Source organism: Pantherophis guttatus, chromosome 2 (assembly GCF_059756535.1).
Source record: "Pantherophis guttatus breed Tessera chromosome 2, ASM5975653v1, whole genome shotgun sequence".
NCBI lineage: Eukaryota > Metazoa > Chordata > Lepidosauria > Squamata > Colubridae > Pantherophis > Pantherophis guttatus.
In genome coordinates, this window is record NC_142064.1 from 167,110,248 (window position 1) to 167,130,552 (window position 20,305).

Here is a 20,305-nt window from a genome sequence, read left to right on the forward strand (position 1 = left end):
ACATTTAGAAATGAGGCCAAACAATTCAATCTTGGTTTCATAAGACCAGAGAATCTTGTCTGAGAAGACAAGATTCTGAGAACGGGAGCCCCAACCATGCTCACGAGTAAATGTGCTCATGAGTAAACTGCAGATTAGAGGCAGCCGGCAGATCACTGGTTTACTCACTCTGCTACTTGCCGCCCGCAACTTGCAGGCAGCGAAAGAAATTGCCACCTCCTGCCTCCATGCATCGAGGAGGCCGAGCAGCAGTGGGAAGAGCACAGCCCTCCTGACGCAGGAAGCGGCTGCCAGCAATGCCCTCAAGTGAAGATGTTGTGAGTGGGGAGGCTCAATACCCGCTTAGGAGCCGCGAAGCGCTCACCGCTCCTCTGATACCCACCAAACCTCCTCCCACCATGCTTCTCTTCCTCCTCACCAGAAGCGCTCGCAAGCAACAAGACATCTGTTATTTTTTGGGAGACTGCGGGATTGCCCGCATCTGGTCTTCAGTACCTGGCTCGTTGGCCTCCAGACGTCAGATTCCCACCACCCAGCACCAGTTCAGAGGTTCCTTCCCCCCTATGGACAGAGAGAGGGAGGGAGGGAGGGAGGGAGGGAAAGAGAGAAGAGACAGAGAGAGGGGGGAGAGAGTCAAGACACACACAAAGAGATGAGAAAGAGATGAGAGAGATGAGAAAGAGATGAGAGAGAGATGAGAGAGAGATGAGAGAGAGAGAGAGGGATAGATGAGAAACGGAGAAAGAAAAAGAGATGAGAGAGAAATGAGGGAAAAAGAGAGGAGATGACAAAGAGAGAGGGAGAAAGAGAGAGCTGAGCGTGAGAGGGGGAGAAAAGAGAGATGGAGAGAGAGAGATACCTGTTTAAAAGAAAATAGAAAAATGGCTCTGAGTTTTTAAGGTTGCAGATCCGAGTTAGGCAAACACCATGGTCGTTAAATGAACCCTGTGGTCATTAAGCAAACACTGTGGTTGTTAAATGTCCATTTTCCCCAATGGGCATTTTTAAATGGAAACCAGAAGGAATTGTTGGAAACTGGCAAAAAACATAGAAAACCTTAGTCACATGATTGTGTGGAATGTTGTAACTGGTCATAAATGTGTGTGTGTGTGTGTGCATGGCTGTCAAAACTCCAAAAACAGGTCAAGTAGCTTTGGGGAGGTCAGTGGTAAATTTGAACATAAGCAACCGGACATTAAGCGAGGACCACTTGTATTTGGTTTGCCTTAATGGTTCAGAGATGTATGGAATCTGGTTTCCTTTGATCCTTTGTGGATTGCAAAAGGTCCGGATGCAGGAATCCTCGTAGGGGAAAACTAGGATCGTGACCACTTAGCCATGCCCACCCAGTCACATGACCACCTAGCCATGCCTACTCAGTCACATGACCAAGCCACGCCCACCAAACAAGCCACACCCACAGAACTGATAGTAAAAAAATTTGAATACCATCACTGCCTTTTGCCCATTCCATTGTACACTCATCTTTGTGCTCCATGATCTCTCAGTGGCTTTCATTCACTGACCATATCCTTCTGAACTGGCTCTAGGGGTTGACAATGTGCAATACTTTTCCCTGGTTCTCTTCCTTCCTCAGGATTGATTCCAGTTGGCGTTGAATGGGTCGTTCCCCAAGTCCCATCTTTTTGAGGTGCCCAACATTTCTCCTCCTCCTAATCAACATTTACACGAAACCACTGGGTGAGGTTATTATATCTCACAACTCCAGGCTGGTTAAGTGAGGCTGTTAAAATCTTATCCCAGTGGAGGCTGGGGAGGCCTAAATAGAGAGAAACCTACTCCAAGTCAGTCCAACATTGAGCGGCTGTGATTGTTGGACCACCTAGATTTGGGGACCTTCTATCTTTACTTTTGGGTAAGGTTCCACTTCTCCATTCAGGAGTGATGTGCAATCTGGGGGTTAAATATTTATTTATTTTATTGAATTTGTACACCGCCCTACTCCCGAAGGACTCAGGGCGGTGAACAGCCATAGAATAAAACATATAAATATAAAATTTAAAACAGAATAAAACGAATTAAATAATTGGCTGAACAAATTTAAAACCCCAATATTTTAAAAACAAATTTAAAATTTCCATTTAAAAAGGGAAAAATATAAAAAATGTATGTTGAAAATGTTGAAAAAGGAAGATAAAAGGTAAATGGAAATGAAATTTCACTTTGAAAGGAAAGAAAAAAGAAAAATAGAAAAGAAAGAAATACAAAGAAGTGACTTCCAATATTTTTATATACAGATAGTCCTCAATTTACAACAGTTCGTTTAGTGGCACTGAAAAAAGCGACATTTTTCCCACTTACGACCGTTGCCACACCCTCATGATCATATGATCAAAACTCAATGCTTGGCAACTGATTCTTATTTGTGACAGTTAGTGTCCCTGAGTCATGTGACCCTCTTTAGTGACCTGACAAGAATGTCAACAGGGAAGCCAGATTTACTGCGTTACTATCTTAACAACTGCAGTGATTCACTTAACAACTGTGGCAAGGTAGGTCATAAAATGGGGCAAAACTCACTTAAATGTCTCACTTAACAACATATATTTGGGGCTCAATTATATTTGGGGTCGTATGTTGAGGACTACCTGTAAATAAATCCAAATAGTTTTCTTGAATAGGGTAAAAGGAAGTATCTAATCATTGGAAAATAATAAAAATGCCTACTTGAAAGACTGCATATGTTGGGAATACAGTGAGCAATAAGTTTATAATACAAGGCAAAGGCTAGAAAAACGTTCAAAGAAGCCCTTTGGACTTTCTCATTAGCTTTTTTTTAAATGTAAGTTTTTAAACCTTCCCGAGGGGGGTTGAATAATAAGTTTTAAATAAATAAATACATATTTTAATAAATATTTTAAGACGGTATTTATTACAATTGTTTTGTGTTCTATTGTTTTAAGGATCCATTTTAAGTTACAAGAATGGTTTTACTGTAAGGGTTTCTGATATTTGTAATATTGAACCCCTAGGTGGACAAGTAGTACACCATACATTTTTTTAGGCGTGTCCTGTTAATTAATTTGCAACTCTGTAAATATCAACACCGAAGAAGCTGATAACAAAATACGAGAATAAGGTTCCTTAAAACACTTTGCTCACCAGGATACATTTCCCAGTGTAATATCTTATTGGAAAGCGCAGGACCACCTTTAATTAAGGCAAGGCAGAGCAGGATCATTCACAGGCTCGATTCCTGCAGAACCGGAACTGATTATGTTCTCTGGGATCTCTTAAGAGATCTAGTTACAGATTCCGTCAAGGAACGATCTTCCCTTCCTCCTCCTCCTCCTCACGCCATCCGGTTTAAACCGTTTTGTATACCCACCCAGGCGTTTGCAACCAAAAGACGAGGCGAGGCGGAGAGGCTTGTGCCTTCCATGGCAACCCGCTCCTGGTTTAAGAGGCAGGTTTGAAGCAGAGCCCTTCACGCTTTTGAGGTCGGCAAAAGCTTCTTTCTGCAAGCAGCCCTTTCGCTCTGCGCCATCTCCCACCCCCCACCCTCTCTAAGGGTAATCTCTTAAGGCGCTCCCATTTGAAGGGGAGCGCGACATGCCCGGCTAAGGCTGAGACCTTGCGCGCCCCGCGGCTCCTTCCCTTTCCTCCGTCCTTCCTCCGGCTCCTCTGTTTGGGCGAAGGACTCAGAGGCATCATCCGTTCCGCCCGCTGCCTGGGAGGGGTTATACTTGTGCCGCGGAGGTGGGAGGGAGCGACGGAAAGAAAAAAAAAAAAAAGAAGGAAAAACGGGAGACCCAACAGCGAGGAGAGGAGAGGAGCAGCGACGGTTTGGGTCGGTCGGGGCCCGGGAGGCTGGCGCCTGTCGTCCCGAGTCGGGGAGTCTGGGTGTCCCGCCAGCTGCCTGGGGCCGAGGCGGGCGTGCGCGAGGAGCCGGGGGCGGGCGGGCGCGCGGGACGGGGAGGGGGCCGGTCCGCTGCGCTGCTTCTGCTGCATTGCAGCCTCCTTCCCTCCCCGCCGTCCGTCCATCTCTCCCTCCCTCCGCGTCTGGCGCGCTGTACAATGGCGGCTCCCAGCCCTGGTCCCGGCTCTGGCTCCGGCCCCGGGTCGCAGGCGGCGCAGACGACAGTCAGCAGCATGCAGGGTAAGGGAGCGCGCCTCGGGAGCGGCCCTGGGCCTCCCCCCCCTCCCCGAGCGACGATCCAAAGGCTCTATAGGCCGCGCTTCCACCCCCGCCACCGCCACCCCCGCCGGCCTTCGCCTTGGACTCGCTCGCTCGCCTGCTTGCTTGCTTGCCTGCCTGCCTGTAGGGACAGGAGGGAGCGCCAGAGCTGGGTAAAGGAGGACCAGGCCTCTCTGGAGGATGATAGGCCTAGAAGCGCGTCCCGGGCAGGAGGTGGAGGCTTGACTTCTTCTCTGGCGAATCCGGGAAGACCCCCCCCCCTCTCCCCAAGCTTTACGGAGTGTGATTTTTTTTGGGGGGTGGTGGTGGAGGGGGTGTGGTGTGCATGCAGGGAGACGAAACGGGGGTGGTGGTGGGCAGAGTGTTAAAGAGGCGCAAGACGAGAGGAGTTTATGGGCCCCGAGAACGAGGGAATGAACGAACTATATAGTACGTGTGTACAGTATTGGAGGAGGGGAGGGGGAGCGTGTATATAGAAATATGCGTGCAAACAATCAAAACAAAACACCGTTTGGAATCGAAAGCAGACGATCACCAGCAAATCGGACCTCTGAAACAAACCGATGTGTAAATTTTCGGGAATGTGAGAAGTGGAGCTTTTTTTTTTTTTTGTTAACCCACCCCGCGAGGTAAATTCGGGGAGCTTAAATCCCCGGAGACAACTAGAATCTGGTGCAGAAGAAGGAACAAACCGAGAGGCCGCAGTCTGTGTGTGTGTGGGGGGGGGGGGAGGTTATTGCTGTGTGTAGGTGTGAAGGGTTGTGGGGAGGGGGAAGGGTTACAGCAGGTCTTCGGTGAGTTGTGCAGCAGTATAAAGCTCACTAAGTAGTAAGGCGTGTTTGTGTGGAGTCATGGAGGAGGAAGCGGTGATGTAGCTTTAAGAGGGCGAAATGAATAAAGCCGCGAGGCGTTCCCTTAAATTCGAAGATAGGTACGGTAAGTGGAATGTAAAAGGCAAAAGAAGTCGATTCTGAGCATTCCTCTGCATAGGACAGGAAAGAGGATTATTATTGATTGCAATAATGCGTAAAATGCAGTGTAAAACTCTGAGAGCTCCCTTTTTCAGGATCTGTGTATGCCTGAGGTTGCCATTGTGAATTTCTGGTTAAATCCAGAAATATACTCTTTCCGTTCACATAATGATTTAGATTCACTATGGCATCTGTATTAGGAAAACCGTTCTGAAATACAGTATAGAGGTAGAAGCATATTTTCACTATTGTATCATTCTATCTTGTGTTTCTTAATGGTCTATTTCTTATCAATTCAGTATGTGGAAATATGTTAGCATGTCAAGACACTATGATAATAAATATGAGTTTAGTTTAGTACTATGGTACTGAGATTGCAAAATATGCATTTTCCTGCAAGCCAATTGATCACTAGTAGATTTTGGGCAGGTAGTTTTTAATAATGCAACTGCTGCTTTGGAACCACTTCTATGAAAAGAGTGCTATGTTTTGTAAAGCATATTAAAGATCTTGGTTTTAATACCTAGTATTTCTATTTCAGGGGATCTCTAATGCCAGGACTATGAGCCTAGAAGAGTAGCTGCTATTGGGATATTGATGATGTTAAATTGTTCAAGCCAGTGGTTGACTGAATTAATTACATATAGTGCTCATCAGATGCTAGAAAACTGATTGACTTTTCCTTGCATTAAAAATGCACGGAAATGTTTTTGCAACTATCAGCTAATATAGTATATTCTGTTTAATATACACATTTTGTGTTTGAAGCAGTATACAACTGTATGCTGAAATATAAGAATTATCAAAGTAACATATTTAAGGTCAAGATGGTATTCAAAACCTATTTGAAGGAGGAATATGTAATATAGTATTTCAGCAACTATCTGTATTGTAAAATCTAGTTTTGAACACATTAGTTTATTTTAGAAGCTGTACTAGATGGAGTAATGCACTAATACAGTGCATTAATTAAATTTTGTTCTGGATAGTCTTACTCATGATTAAATTATATGACAATTTTGTCTCACAAATCCTTACCATAGTATAAATACATTGACTGTGCTTCCTAGAAATGCTAGGAGTTGTAATTTAATAACATCTGGAGTGCCACAGGTTGCCACCTCTGATTAACCGATGTAAGAATAGTATGGTATCTGGTTACCATGTGTAGCCAAATTTCGATTTACTTAGTCTTAATTTCTAGAAATGGTATATCAACAAGCAAATTGAGGGAATTTCTTACCATGCAAGAGCTTTTTATTGCAGTATATTTTATTTAGAATCTTAGTGTAAGTTTAAACAGCAGAATAATATTCACTTCCTTATAAAATGTTATTTTTATTTCTAGTAGTCTCAGACACTGACATGAAGAGAACTGTAGGAATATTCTGTTTTTTATAGCAGAAAAAGGACTTTGAGAATCCCAGCATGTGGATGTTTTAGAAAACAATTACTTTGTAGCATTTATGTTTTAGTTACTTCCATGTTTTGTTTCATAGTAAAGATTACTGCCCCTGGATATTAGAAACAATGTGTTGAATTGATAGGACTTTTTGATTTATAATATATTAAATTGGGAAAACATCTTGTTTAAAGTTGTTTTCAAAATCTGCTTATTGTAACTAATAGTTTATTGTGAGGCATTCTGTACTTTAACAATTTCTATATTTGTCTGAAAGACATTGTAATCAAATTGGAAGCTCTTAGTCTTGTATTACTTCAAATAAATTATCCAAAGACACACTGTTCTAGCTGGCTGCTTCTGAGGGGAGGTGGGCGGACTAAGTTCTCTTGCTGTCTTTATTTCTCTTCCATTCAATCATATTTGTTTCTTGGAGACTGCCTGGATAGGTCCCTGCAGTTTTCTTGCCAAGATTTTTCAGGAGTGGCTTGTGATTGCCTCCTTCCTAGGGATGAGAGAGACTACTAGCACAAGGTCACCCAGCTGGCTTTGCACCTAAGGTGGGACTAGAACTGAATCTCTCAAGACATTTAACATTAAAAACAAGATGGTGCTCATCACACAGTACAGTATAGCCAGCCGTGATTAATGAAAATTAAACTGCATTAAATCACTATTTTAAAATAATTGGGAAAAATCCAACTTCATGCAAGAAGACTTTCCATGTGTTACTTCTTCCGTAAACCTGCCATATTCCTTTCCTTCAGTCTATTCCACAGGCTCTCAAGTTGTAAATTGGAAGAATGCTCCATTCCTTCTATTTTGTTGATAGGGACTGATTGGTCAATAAATTGAATTATCATGATTATCAACCCTTGTTTAAATAATTGATTTGATTCTGCTTCATTTGCAAGTCCCGACTACTTTATAGGAGAAACTATATTTTCACTGAAAGTTATATACCTTCTAAAATTTATTGATAGAGTGATTCCCCAGTTTTTAAATTATGTTAAATATGCATAATTTATATGCATTATAATAGATGGTAAGCTTGAGTAGAAAAAGCAAATTTAGATAGTTCTTAATACAGGAATCAAATAATTTCATTGTCTACATAAGTTTTATACTCTCATTCTAGATTTGACCAAATATTAAGAGATCAATTTTCTTTTTAGTCTCTGAATGTTTGTGAGATTTTTGGTGCTTCAATAACTATGCCAGCTCACAAATGTACAAAAGTACATTTCTCCCACTTATTTCAATGGTAGGTAACATATAGTTGGATACAAGGTGTATATTAATAACTCATGTGAGTAAGGAAGCCTGAATGCTTGATAGCTCTTACAGATCCTTGGATGCAAGTCATAACTTGTGGTTCAAGGTCAAAAATCATTCTGCTGATCTCCCACTATACTAAATGATTCTACTATAACAAGTATAGACTTGTCTTGGTTGTTGCCTCTTTTGGAGAGGATTTAATATGTTTCTTTTCCCTCCCTGTATTCAAGTTGTGATCAACACATGCACACCCTAGATAAGTTTAGGTAGCTTTCAGAATGAACCAAGAATGATTAATTGCTCACAAAGGAAAAGAATAGAGCTGTGTAATGAGTGTGTCCCATACATAAAAGATGGTGATATGCTCCCTCAAGAAGCCATTGCTGGATCCTACATTTATTACTGATTTTTGTCCAGCCTCCATTGGATAAGATTGCTGAGGGCTCTGGAAGAAGTAGATTATCTAGACCTATTTGTATTGAGTTTCAGGCTGGGACATGATACAGGGACAAAATTGATTATGCTTGCCAATGAATTTTGACAGAACCAGTTGAGGTGATACCAGCATCCTGGTTCTTAACAACTGTAGATACCACTGATCCTGGAACCTCTCTAGATTGGATATGGAGTTTGGTAGTTGGAGGTGAAGGAGGATTTTTAGGGCCATGTTGATGCTGTAGTGTGACTCATTTTCTGTGACTGGTTCCAGTAGATATGGGAGGGAAGGAGGGAGAAATTCAGCCCAAAACAAACCAGGGTGCCTCAGGATTTGATTTTCTAGTCTCCCTTGTTTTAACATCTACGTTTGTTCAGCTTACTGAGTTCATGCATCAACCTGTACTGAGTTGTCCAAGTTATTCTGTTGGGGCTTGTTTCATTTCCTGGAAGCTGTTTGGATCTGGCTGAGGAAGAATATGCTTAGCATTGACAAAAATGAATGCCTAATAGGTGCATGGATCTTCTGGGGAAGATACAGAACTAATGCACAATTTTTATTTATTTATTTATTTATTTATTTATAATTAAATTTATATACTGCCCTACTCCCGAAGGACTCAGGGCGATGAACAGCCAAAAAAGTAAAATACACATAATACAAACATTAAAAACCGTTTAAAATTTGAGAATCTTTCTGGATTCACAGATCCTACTCAAAGATCAGGTGGAAGCTGTGGCCAGGACAGGCTTCTTATAGGTTCAGCTAGTGTACCAGCCATGTGATTTCCACTTTCTCACAGTTATGTATTCCTTGGTCACCTTATGTGTGCAGTACTGCAACATGCTGTACATTACTGTAGCTCCTCTTGAAAGCCACTCAGAAACTTCAGCTGTTCCAGAATGTAGCAGTGCAAGCAATTATACCCCTACTACATGAGTTGCATTGATTAAGCTTTAAGTATAATTCCAGAGCTTGGTTATCACCTATTGGCGCTTTATGGCATAGGGCCTGGCTATTTGTGGGGCCACTTCTCTCCTATCCCTAGATCTAACAGAGTTGGTGTGCTTCATATTCTTCCATTAAGCAAAATCTTCTAATAGGATTTATGAGGTAGACTTTCTCTATCACATCATTTGCTCCTTGGAATAACATCTCCCTGTCCCTAAGGTTTGGACTAACCTGATCTTGCAGACCATTAAAAAGTCTTTGAAAAACATGATTCCACCTCTCAACCCCCTCCCGCAAGTCCTGGGATAAGTCAGGATGTACCCATTTGATGTGCAGTGTCTGTTTGGCTAGGATATGTTTGTTCATCCTTGCTATGCCTGTTATGTTCTCTTTTTGTTTGTTTTAGGCAATGTAATGTTTTAAAATTACATTGCCTATAATCTTATAAACTTGGACAGCTTTATAAATTTTAATTATAAATAAATCAAAATTCGTAGAACAGAATATGATCCAGAATTTAGACAGTATAAGCATAGCACCTGTCTTTAAGCCAAAAGCATATTTTTCTGGGATCTTGTATCAGGTGTAGAAGCCCAAGAGAAAGAAACTGTTAATTCAATACTTTTCCAACAGGCTTACCAACTGTGATGCTTCCAAATCACATTTTGTCCTTTGTCTCTGGATCTTTGCACAGGGCTAGAAGAGAAGTAATTTAATATAAAAAAGAGCAAATTAATTTCTTCTAGGAATGATCCCTTAATATCACTAAAATATAAGTTACAATAATGCAAAATGTACTTTATTGTAATCTGTTGTAAAATTTGAACATAGTTAAATATTCTGCCCTAGTCAGCAGTGTTTAACATGCCTCCTTGTAGACCTGGGAAGCTTCATATGCAAGAAGTGGGAGATTTTTAAAAATATATATCTAACCTGCATCTACTTCTTTGTGTTTTCAGTGAATTGGTTCTTGTCTTGTCCTCTGGGGCAACTGAACAAGTATACTCCCTCATCTGCAAAATGGTCCTTTTTAGATATCTAAAGACTACTATTATGTTTTGTCTCTTTTCTTTTCCAGGCTTACCATACTGACTTCCTTTAACCTTTTCTCATTGAACTCAGTTTTCAGTCCTCTCACTTTGTTTGTAGCCTGCATCCATTTTATCTGTGATGGGCAACAACTGGCCTTTTAAATAACAAACCAGATTTATGTTTCTGGGGATAGCTTTTAAACATTTTCATCTCTTTTAACTTTGTGTAGAACCGTATCTTTTGTCACCCCTAATAAAGTTGATTTTCATTTTCAGTTGACTAGTCATGGCCTGCTATCACCTGGCTGAGCTTGGCTAAGCTATAGACTCCCAAAGTTTTGTTTGGTTTCCCCATACCATAGTTCAGCCTGACTCAGGATGGGGTAAGGATTTCCCCTATAGTCCTCAGCTGGTGGGAAGGGCAACACTGACTATAATAAAGGGGTGTGGTGGCAGCAGCAAAGGGACCTAATTTTCTAGCAGCTATTGGCCTCTCAGAACCAAAGTGCCTAAATGGGATGGCTGGATCAATCCTGAAAGCACCTTTAGTGTTACATAAGTGCAGTGGTGGGATTCAACCGGTGTAACAACCGGTTTGCTTCGCACGCGCTTTGTGCACGCATGCGTGCTTAGCTCGCATGCGCGCCAAACAGGCGATCTGTGTGCATGCAGTATATTTGAAAACAGCGCCTTCTACTGCAGTTCCGATAAACAAAACAGCTGAGGCATGGCAATCCGCGCTGCCACACCAATCAGCTGGGCTTCAAACGAAATAAAGGTAGGTATAGCGCAGGGGCAGGTGGGCCCAGCTGATCGTCGGAGCGAACTGGTTCGCTCTCAGCTGATCATCGGAGCTACCGGTACATCCGAACCGGTCCGAACTGGCAGAATCCCACTCCTGGTAGAGTGTGACAGTAACTTACTGTGATGCTGAATCTGTGCTTCTGTTAATACATCCCAAAATAACATTTAGCATTTTAGCAGCTGTAGCACATTGCTCTTATTCAGCTTGTGACCTACTAAAACAAAAATCCTTTTTATGTGAACTATTGGCAAGCTAGATCTCCCCCATCCAATATTTTCTCCCCAGATCCAAGACTTTATATTTCTCCTTGTTCTTGTTTGTTTTAGCCTACTCTCCAAACCTGTATTTTATAATCATTCTCATAGCCATCAATCTAGGTGATTAATAAACATGGTGAACAATATTGGGTTTAGAATAGAGCTCTGCCTTTCCATTTGATGCTACTCTCCCACAAGCTAGGGAACCATTTATTAGTCTTTTCTAGCAATGGATATTCAGGCAGTTATGAATCCATCTAACAGTTGTATAATCTGGTTCATGTTTTTAACATTTTATGAATAAAGTTATAATGAGAGACTTTATCAAATGCTTTGCTAAGATCACTATGTTCATGGCATGCCCCCAAGATCATTATGTTCATGGCATGGATCTATTAAACTTATAGTAATTATAGAGTTTAAAGTACTATAGAATGACACTATTGTAATTGTCTTTGTGTTCTTTACTTACAGCTATATTTCTGCCTCTCCCTGCCTCTCTGCCCTTGTGCTCTCTTCTCTTAGCATATTATTTGAATTTCATCACTGGTACTCTTTATGTCTCGCTTAGCTTGGTTGAACTTCAAAGAGTATAAATTTTCATGTTTCAAATTAAAAAAGATATTAACTATGAGCAGCTTGATATGTTTCTAACTGGTGGTCATAGCTGAGAAATGATTCTTTCCTTTTGATTTGCTCATGTTTCTAGATCCCTTGTTTTCTATTTGCAATCAAGTATTTTGCATACAGGTTTTTAGAAGACTAATTATGGAGATTTATTGTGAACCAGTTTCTGAAACTGTTGAGAGCAAATGTTTTCTGTTACTATTAATTATAATTCATGTAATAACATGAATGGAACACTTAACTGCACCTATGAGTTTACATAGAATTTTCAGATTGTGCATACACAGGGATGCACATTGTCAAATATCAGGTGGTGTACTTTCTTGCTCCTGCAATTGGCTGACATGAATTTATATAATATGGTATAAATTTCCCTTCAGATTGAACCCTTCACTGTGATTATACAATAGAAAGGCTAGTTCAAATCTTCAACTTGTCAGATTCCAGTAATAGTAAATAAAATAACCTGATACAATTTGAGGCAACCCAACCCCATTTGTTATGCTACAACTCTTGAGCTGTTACTGAATCAGAAGCTGTCCGTAATGTTTGATTATATTTATTCCTTACACCAATAGTTCATTAAGTGTAACCTGAAATTATATTTAATAATAAAGATAGAATAGTCCATAGCTAAATAGAGCTTCTTGATTAAAGGCTTTTTACAGTATCTTTGATTGTTATATTAAAGTTTTGCTTCTGAATTTTGTAGGGTCATTTGGTGCTGTTTCAAAGCTAACAGATTTTCAAACATATTTTATTAAATGATGGTAACTGAGGTCATAAGAGTCATCAAAATTCTCATATCTGTATCTACACTACTGTAAAAATATCCTCAAGTAACTGCTTGCCTTTGAATATTGCAGTACACTAAGAATTAGAGTTGAATTTGTCATTAAAATATCTTGGAATTCTATAATTGCAAGTTATTACAATTTTAATTCTCAATCTTAAAATGGCAAAATAGTGGCTATTACCTTGTGCCATGTTTTATGCTTTGAGCTACCAAAGAAAAGGTGAGATAGAAATCTTAGAAATAAATAAAGCATTATTTTAAGAGATTGTTTTCTGAATTTAGTAGTCTCAGTTCATTGACAAGCGAGATTGGACCTGGGTAGAGAATTCTACTCGGGACCAGATTTATCTAAGGGTTAAAATATCTGCGAAGGTAGCCTTAAAAACATGCAGAGGATGCTTAAGAGAAATTTTGGTAACTCAAGGAAAGCTAATCATTCTTCAAACCAACAAAAATAACATAAAGCAGTTTGGGAAAATAACCAAACAAAGCAAAAATCAATATCAGCCTAGTTTCATAAAGGCTGAAGAAACAGAATTGGAATTTATGCAAAATATAATTCTGGTTATATGAATTACACAACTATTGAATGGCAGGGAACTGTACCTTTTTATATAGAAATGGCAGTCCCTACCCTTTAAAGCAGGGGTGGGGAACGATGGCCCTTTTATAACTTGTGGACTTCAATTCCCTGAATTCTTGAGCCAGCCATACCAGCCAATTCTGGGAGTTGAAGTCCACAATTCATAAAAAGGGTCATCGTTCCCTAGCCCTGTTTTAAAGCCATGGGGAATAATCTGTGAGTTGCATATTTGTAGCAGTTTTCAGTTGCTACTAACATTTATTGATACGTCTTCTCTATTCAATCTATCTTCTAACTTCATGTCCGTTTCTGTCCACAACTTTGAGAAGTCTTTCTCCCCAAATTTGCTGCTAATATCCATAGCTTGTTTCTTGTTGCTGTCCTTGGTGACTTCTATTGTCACCCACATTTTGCTTTCTCTGCTGTTTGGCAATAAGCTGTGGCATTTATTTGCCACTCATAATTACGTTGCCCCAAATTTACTTCTCCTGATTTGTTTGTGTTAATAATAGGGAGAAAAAAGAGAGTATTTCCACTTTCTTTGTATATAGAAGGATGTGGCATCTGCTACTATGCAGATTATATATTTTTTCTTGTGCTTTAAATTGGAAATCTTAGCATCTACCAGCACATAGTCTGGCTTCCACACTCAGAGCACTCTGTGATTATTGTGCCTTTGAGTCTGAGTGCAGTCATTAATTCAAAAAAAGTTTCTCACCCATGCATTACAATGAAACATAAGCTGACCTGGAAAAAACTATTTTCAAAACTGTATTTGTAAATTTCAGAATGTTGCCACAGAAGTCATCATATGGAAACCTCACTAGCTATTTATTTTTAACTTTCTGTTTTTAAATTAACAACTAATATGCAACCTCTATCAATTGATCTGATCTGGATGTTCATGTGATCCTTTACAAACGTTTTGGATAGAATAATTCAACTGTTTTTTAATAGATAAGCTTTTCCTAAGCTAAGGCACTTCAGATTCTCTGGAACTTCAAATTCCATTGCCGTTCTGAAAATTATATTCTCAGTATAGGTTGCAGGAGTATCCTAAGGAGATTGCAATTGATACCAACAAAAAAATCAATTATTGGAATTTGTTCTTTGCAATTCAGATATTATTTTACCTATGTTAAACCTGTTATTTGGTCTCTTAAGTTTTTTTTAAATGAACATTAAATGTGATTTTAAAGGTTATGAACATCTGTAATTTCCAGTAAATGAACTAGAACTTATCTTTTTTGCTTTAGGCTTTCAGATAAACTTCTGTGAAAAAGCACAAAGTAAGCTACATGTTTTATAGTATTCTGCTATTTTAATTTATTTTTAAATCATTCTTGGTATTGGGAATGTGTCCACTGTTGATCTAACTAACCGGCCATGCATTAATACAATGACAGTGCTTCCATTTTTCATTTTCCAAAATGGTATTCTATTTCTTAAATCTTTAATTTGTTATTTATCTTGGATAATGATAATTGTTCCCACAGTAAATAGCTTAAAATATATGCAAGATTTTTGTCTTTTGCAAACTAAAAGTGTATTTAAATTCTGTGTAATATAAAAATACTTATTTTCATATGATTTGTAGATGTAAGTATTTAAGGAAACTATTTAAACACTAAACTGATTATTTCAGTAGGGATCTGATATTCAGCAAATTAGGGCTCTCCCTTCAGATATCAAGTTATATATAGACTAACATATTTGGTTAGATTATCAGTTTAATATTGACCAGCAACTCACCAGCATCTCATAAGATGCAATTTACCACTGCTGCTACATGAGACTCTTTGATTGGAAATGTTGGGCATGAGTGCTGAAAAGGGAGTGCATGCACACTCATTGGGGATGCGAACTGGAAGAGCTTCGGTTTCTGGCGCACGCATGCACACCAGGCTGCTCCTCTTCTGGTTTCTGGCGCGCATGCGTGCACCGGAAAACAGAAGACCAGTTCTTCCAGTTTTTGGCACTGTCCCACGCACGAAGGCCACCTGATCATCCCATGCACATGCAGCCAGAAACCTGGAAGAGCAATGGGCGAGGCCATGCGGGCCGGGCAATATGGCTCTGTGTGCCACTTCGGGCACGAGTGCCATAGGTTCGCCATCACATATCTAAAGAATATGTGCTAGACATTTAAGTTATAACTCTCTTTTCTTAGTGAAGGTTTTACCTTAAACCTCTTAAGCACATTCAAGCTTCCCTTTTCATATCACCCATCATTTGTAGAGCACAATTTCCTCTGTTTATAAAAACTTTCCACTTGACAGAAGTTGTTGCATTCCAAGAGCCCATATTTGAGAGAGCAGGATTTAGAGAGAGTAGAGAGCAGGATTTCCAGTATGAACATTTGCTGTGTATGTGTATGTATGTAGCCAACAATAAAAGGATCTACCTTGCTCATCTATACTATCCTTTAATATGAATATAATCTCCCAATATTCAAAAATTGTGTGAAGATGAGAAAATATTATCATTTATATCGCTTTTTATCTACCTCAGAATAATGTGGAAACACTACTGAGTGTATGCCATGAGTCTGAAATGTCTACAAAGCTTAGACATTTTAATCAGTCCTTGTCAGGTTGCATTTGGATGATTAATGGAAGCTCTGCACCATTTTTTTTTTCATTTTTTCATCCTCTTATGGCTTTCATTTTTAATTGCTATGTACATTATATCTTTATAATTGCCTGCCATGATGTAGTGGGAACTCTGTTGAAGAACACAATTTTTTCTGTTGGGTAAACTTACTTAAACATATTCATCCTGCATTTAATTTATATGTTTTTTTAAGCTAATAAATATGCCTATTTAAATTAGAAGTGATAAATTCTTCTGTAATAATTGTGGATGTTCAGGAATTTGTGACAGAATTTTATCTCTGAGATTTCTGAAGAGGATCTTTCATTATAGGCAAGAAGTACGAAGACTAATAAAGCATCTTTAAACCAATAAATTAGATTATTTCTCATGATAGTACTGGGTTTCCTTTAGTTAATTAGTTTGAGATGCAGGATATGGAAAAGATGCTGCTACAGAAGAAAGTAGAAACACTGAAGTAAAGTGTTAAGAGAATTTGCATAGTGTTTGTGGTGTGTGTGTGTGTTACGTTGTTTTCTGTTCCAACAAGACAACCATTGTTCTATGGAATGCTGTTTTCCTCTTGTCCTTCTTGCAAACTGCGATGTCTACATGGATAACAAACCCGAGTTCTTAAGACAACTTTTATGGAAAGCATAATCGATGTAGCTGGTAATTGTCTGAATAGTTCTTTAAAGTAAATGGGAACCACATGGTCCAAGATCAAGATTTGGGGCCATGGTATGGACAATTTTTGACCTATTGCTTGTGCTACAATCTTTGTTTAGAGCAAGAGAAATGAACAAAAGGATTTGGCCACAGTTTGTTTTGAGAGGGGTTTCCCTCTTGGTAAAAGTAGCAGCTTTAGGCTCCATTTAAACAAATGTTTAAAGACAAATTTCCTCTGTTGCACCTGATATGAGTTCCTCTGCCCTTTCCTATTTCTGATTATTATCTATGCTAGAAACATTGAATTTTAGCATTAAGTTGTAGCTCCTTCCAATAAGATATTAGTATAAAATAAGACTTTCAGATGCAATCTTTCTCTTTATTTTCTGGTTATTATGTTCTATATTGACATAATGTTTGTATACCACCATAGGTTTTTTCCCCACAGTTGTCAGTCTGATTTATATGGGTGTCCTGTTCTTAGGAGTAAGACGTTGAAAATGACATTAGCATTGGTATTATTGTTCACCAGAAGGCAGGAATGAGGACTAAATAATATGAATTATTAAATTATATTTGGGAATATAATTTACATAGCAAGAGCTTGCATAGTTAAGAAAGCTCATCAATTATGTATGATCTGTCTGGCCATGAAATAATGTTTTGTGGGTATTTTACACCTTTTTTCAGTTTTTTTGTGCAATTTATTCTGTTTATATACTAAAATATTCTATAGTGTGTGGAATAAATGTACCATTTCCAAACAGCTTTAGAAATTTGGCTAAACCAGTTAAATAGAACATTATTCCATTTAAATACAGTAGCCTTTGTGATTTTTTTCTGGAAAGAGATCAAAATGGTATTTAACAAATTTATTTAGCAGTGTCACAAAACATGATTCTGGGTGGCATATAGTATATAAAAACAATACATAGTACATCATAAAAAATATTTTATTTATTGGTTCGATTTATATGCCACCCTTCTCTGGAGTCTCAGGGCGGCTTACAATGTGTTAAGCAATAGCCTTCATACTTTTGTATATACCTGCTTAGTAGGGCTTTCGGCCTCCCCTAAGCGGTGTTCTTTTTATACAAAGTCAGCTTATTGCCCCCACAATCCGGGTCCTCATTTTACCTACCTTGAAAGGATGGAAGGCCGAGTCAACCTTGAGCCTGGTGAGATTTGAACTTGCAGTAATTGCAGGCAGCTGGCAGCTAAGTGCTACTTAACAGCACTTTAATCTGCTGCGCCATCAAGGCAGCGTTTTAAGTAAAAACAGAAAAAGATTAAAGATAAAGGTATATTCATTTAAAATATGTAAATAGTTGGAGGACATTTCCTGGTGCACTGGAAAAAAACTTCAAAGTAGCATCCTAATTCTAATCAGTTTGCTTATTAAAATATAATTTTTCATCTCCTGCTAAAGTTTTATAAAAATCCAGTTTAAACATGGAAAGGATGTCTCTTCTTTTTCCAGATTATTTTTTGATGGAGATTATGTTTCTGTACATTCACACACCCACACACGTTATTAACCCACACACATACGCATATTATTAAACCCAATTTTTTTGTATTTTGTTACAATTTCTGTATGCTAGCAGGCCCAAATTTTTCCCTTATTACAAAAAGGGAAGGATTGCAGGGAAAAGTTTTGTTTAGAAATATATAACAAATAAACCATGTTCCGTAGTTCTGTTATGTCATATGAGCATAAGGCAAGAGAAAGACATGCAGTTAAAGCAAACATTTAACCATACTAATGAATGCTAGGTTGCTCACTTCTTCCTTTGTTCAGTCAGTCACTATGAACAGTGAACTATGAACATTATAAAAATCTTGGTAGAGGTTTCTTCGGAAATGTAATATACCTGGCTTTTTCCATTAATTCAATATACGTTAGTTCTGCAAGATTCATGTTATCTTCCTTTTATTCTGCCCCATGGCTCCCATTTGTTACTGTTCTTCCTGCTATTTCATGTGTTATTTACTGGTTCATCTGTAAAGAAGAGATAGTATTATTTGCACCTGCTGAATGTTCCCAGTTACATCATACATTTGTTCTGGCTCTTCAGAGATTTTTCTAAGGACCGATGCAATAAAATGTACAGTAGTACTTAAAAGTTTTTGAATCCTTTTGCATTTTTATATATTCCTCATATTTCAATATTTCTGATCCTCTACAGTGAGGGATCTACTAGTTTCATCAATTCTGAAAAGTCAATGGGGAAGCCAGATTCACTTTACAACCATGTTAGTAACTTAACAATTGCAGTGTTTCACTTTAACTACTGTGGCAAAATGGAGCAAAATTAACAACTTGCTTGTCTTGCTTAGTGATGGAAATTTGGGGCTCAATTGTCCTAAGTCAAGGATTATCTATATTTCATTAAAAAGTATATGGCAGTAAAGTGTTTTATGGGCATGTTTAATATTACTGTGGATTTAAATCTCTCTCAAGGAACATGTACATTCAATTTTAGCAACTGCACCAGGCACTTGACTATGCTCATAATAGATATTACTATGCCAGGAATTACATGCCATGTATTATATTATACTATGCCATGTTTTGTATGAACATTTGGTTCATGTTCAAGGCCACTGATTAAAATGTTATGGCACTAAATTCTTCACAGCTGTGGTAAAAACTCCATTTTTGCAGCAATCCCAATGGAAGGGTCTTTTGCATATCCACACGCACGCACGCACAGCCAAGTTTGAGAAGTTCTTCATACAAGACCTAGCTTTTAAGTCAGAAATACAGTAATTTTTTTTTATTTTACTCTGGAATTTCACATTTCGTATATTAATTGGCCACGAGAACAACAACCTGGCATATTCACATTTGTTTTCTTAGTAATTATAGATATTAGTAACTCCCACAAAACACTACATTTATCTGGTTTGGGTTTGGAATTTTGTGGTTTATGAATCATAATTTATGGCCTAGGCATTTTAGGTAAAAAGAACAAATTGTGCTTTGTTCAATAAACTGTGATTAAATTATGATTTATCATGTATATTTTACCTGTAACACACTCTTTATAACATACACACTTTTTCTTGTTTTTTTGAATCCCATGCTACCCATCAGGAAATGGCAACAGAATGTTCTTCTCCTTTGCCAGAAATCTCAGTCAGGTTTTGTGATTGATTGCTCAAAATATTTGTAATTCACTTGTGATCTATTTTTTTTTTAATTTGCTCTCATATGTTCTACATCCTACATCTCATAATTTCAAGCAATTGGTGTTTGGTTTTTATATATAGTTGATACATTATAATCATATTATTGAAAATCCAAATTGAATACCTTTACTATTCACTTCTGAAAAAATGAAATTTATTTAATACCCCAATGAAAGATAATCTGGAGCAATCAAGTTATTTATCAGATGCGGATTTGTTTTGAGCACATAACCCGATGCTAAATATGAGAACCCTACTGTTTTTGTGAGTGATGTCATAAAAATTGTTTAGTGCTAATCCAAAATGTTGCAAGGAAGAGGTTATTATGCTTCCTGTTTTATTCTAATGTTTTTAATATAGTAATCTGTGTTCTCTTCCCGACCAGAGTTTGTGTTTATTCCTCAGGTAAGCGCAGAGCACTGAAGCTGAATTTTGCAAACCCACCTTTCAAATCCACTGCACGATTTACTTTGAACCCTGGAGTTCCTTTTCAGAATCCACACATGTGAGTATAAAGTCAGAAGTTCTACAAACTAGAACTATTGTCTCACAT

General features: G+C 38.4%; 1 protein-coding gene across 12 annotated transcripts in view; it reads left to right on the forward strand.

Annotated features, from left to right (window-relative positions):
* Nucleotides 1–3,320: 3,320 nt before the first annotated feature.
* MAP2K4 (mitogen-activated protein kinase kinase 4) overlaps nt 3,321–20,305 on the forward strand; it is a 54,246-nt gene continuing 37,261 nt past the window's right edge. For 2 of the 12 annotated variants that reach the window (XM_087887257.1, XM_087887259.1), the window contains exons 1-2: nt 3,321–3,427; nt 20,158–20,257. Coding sequence is in view for 7 of the 12 variants with exons in the window: in XM_034408493.3 (XP_034264384.1) it covers nt 4,039–4,120; nt 14,553–14,585; nt 20,158–20,257 (215 nt within the window). In the remaining 5 variants the exon portion in view is untranslated. Of the gene's footprint in view, nt 3,462–3,645; nt 4,121–4,518; nt 4,589–14,552; nt 14,586–20,157; nt 20,258–20,305 lie in introns of those variants that run through there. The other 10 variants (XM_034408494.3, XM_087887256.1, XM_034408493.3 and 7 more) reach the window with 9 other exon arrangements.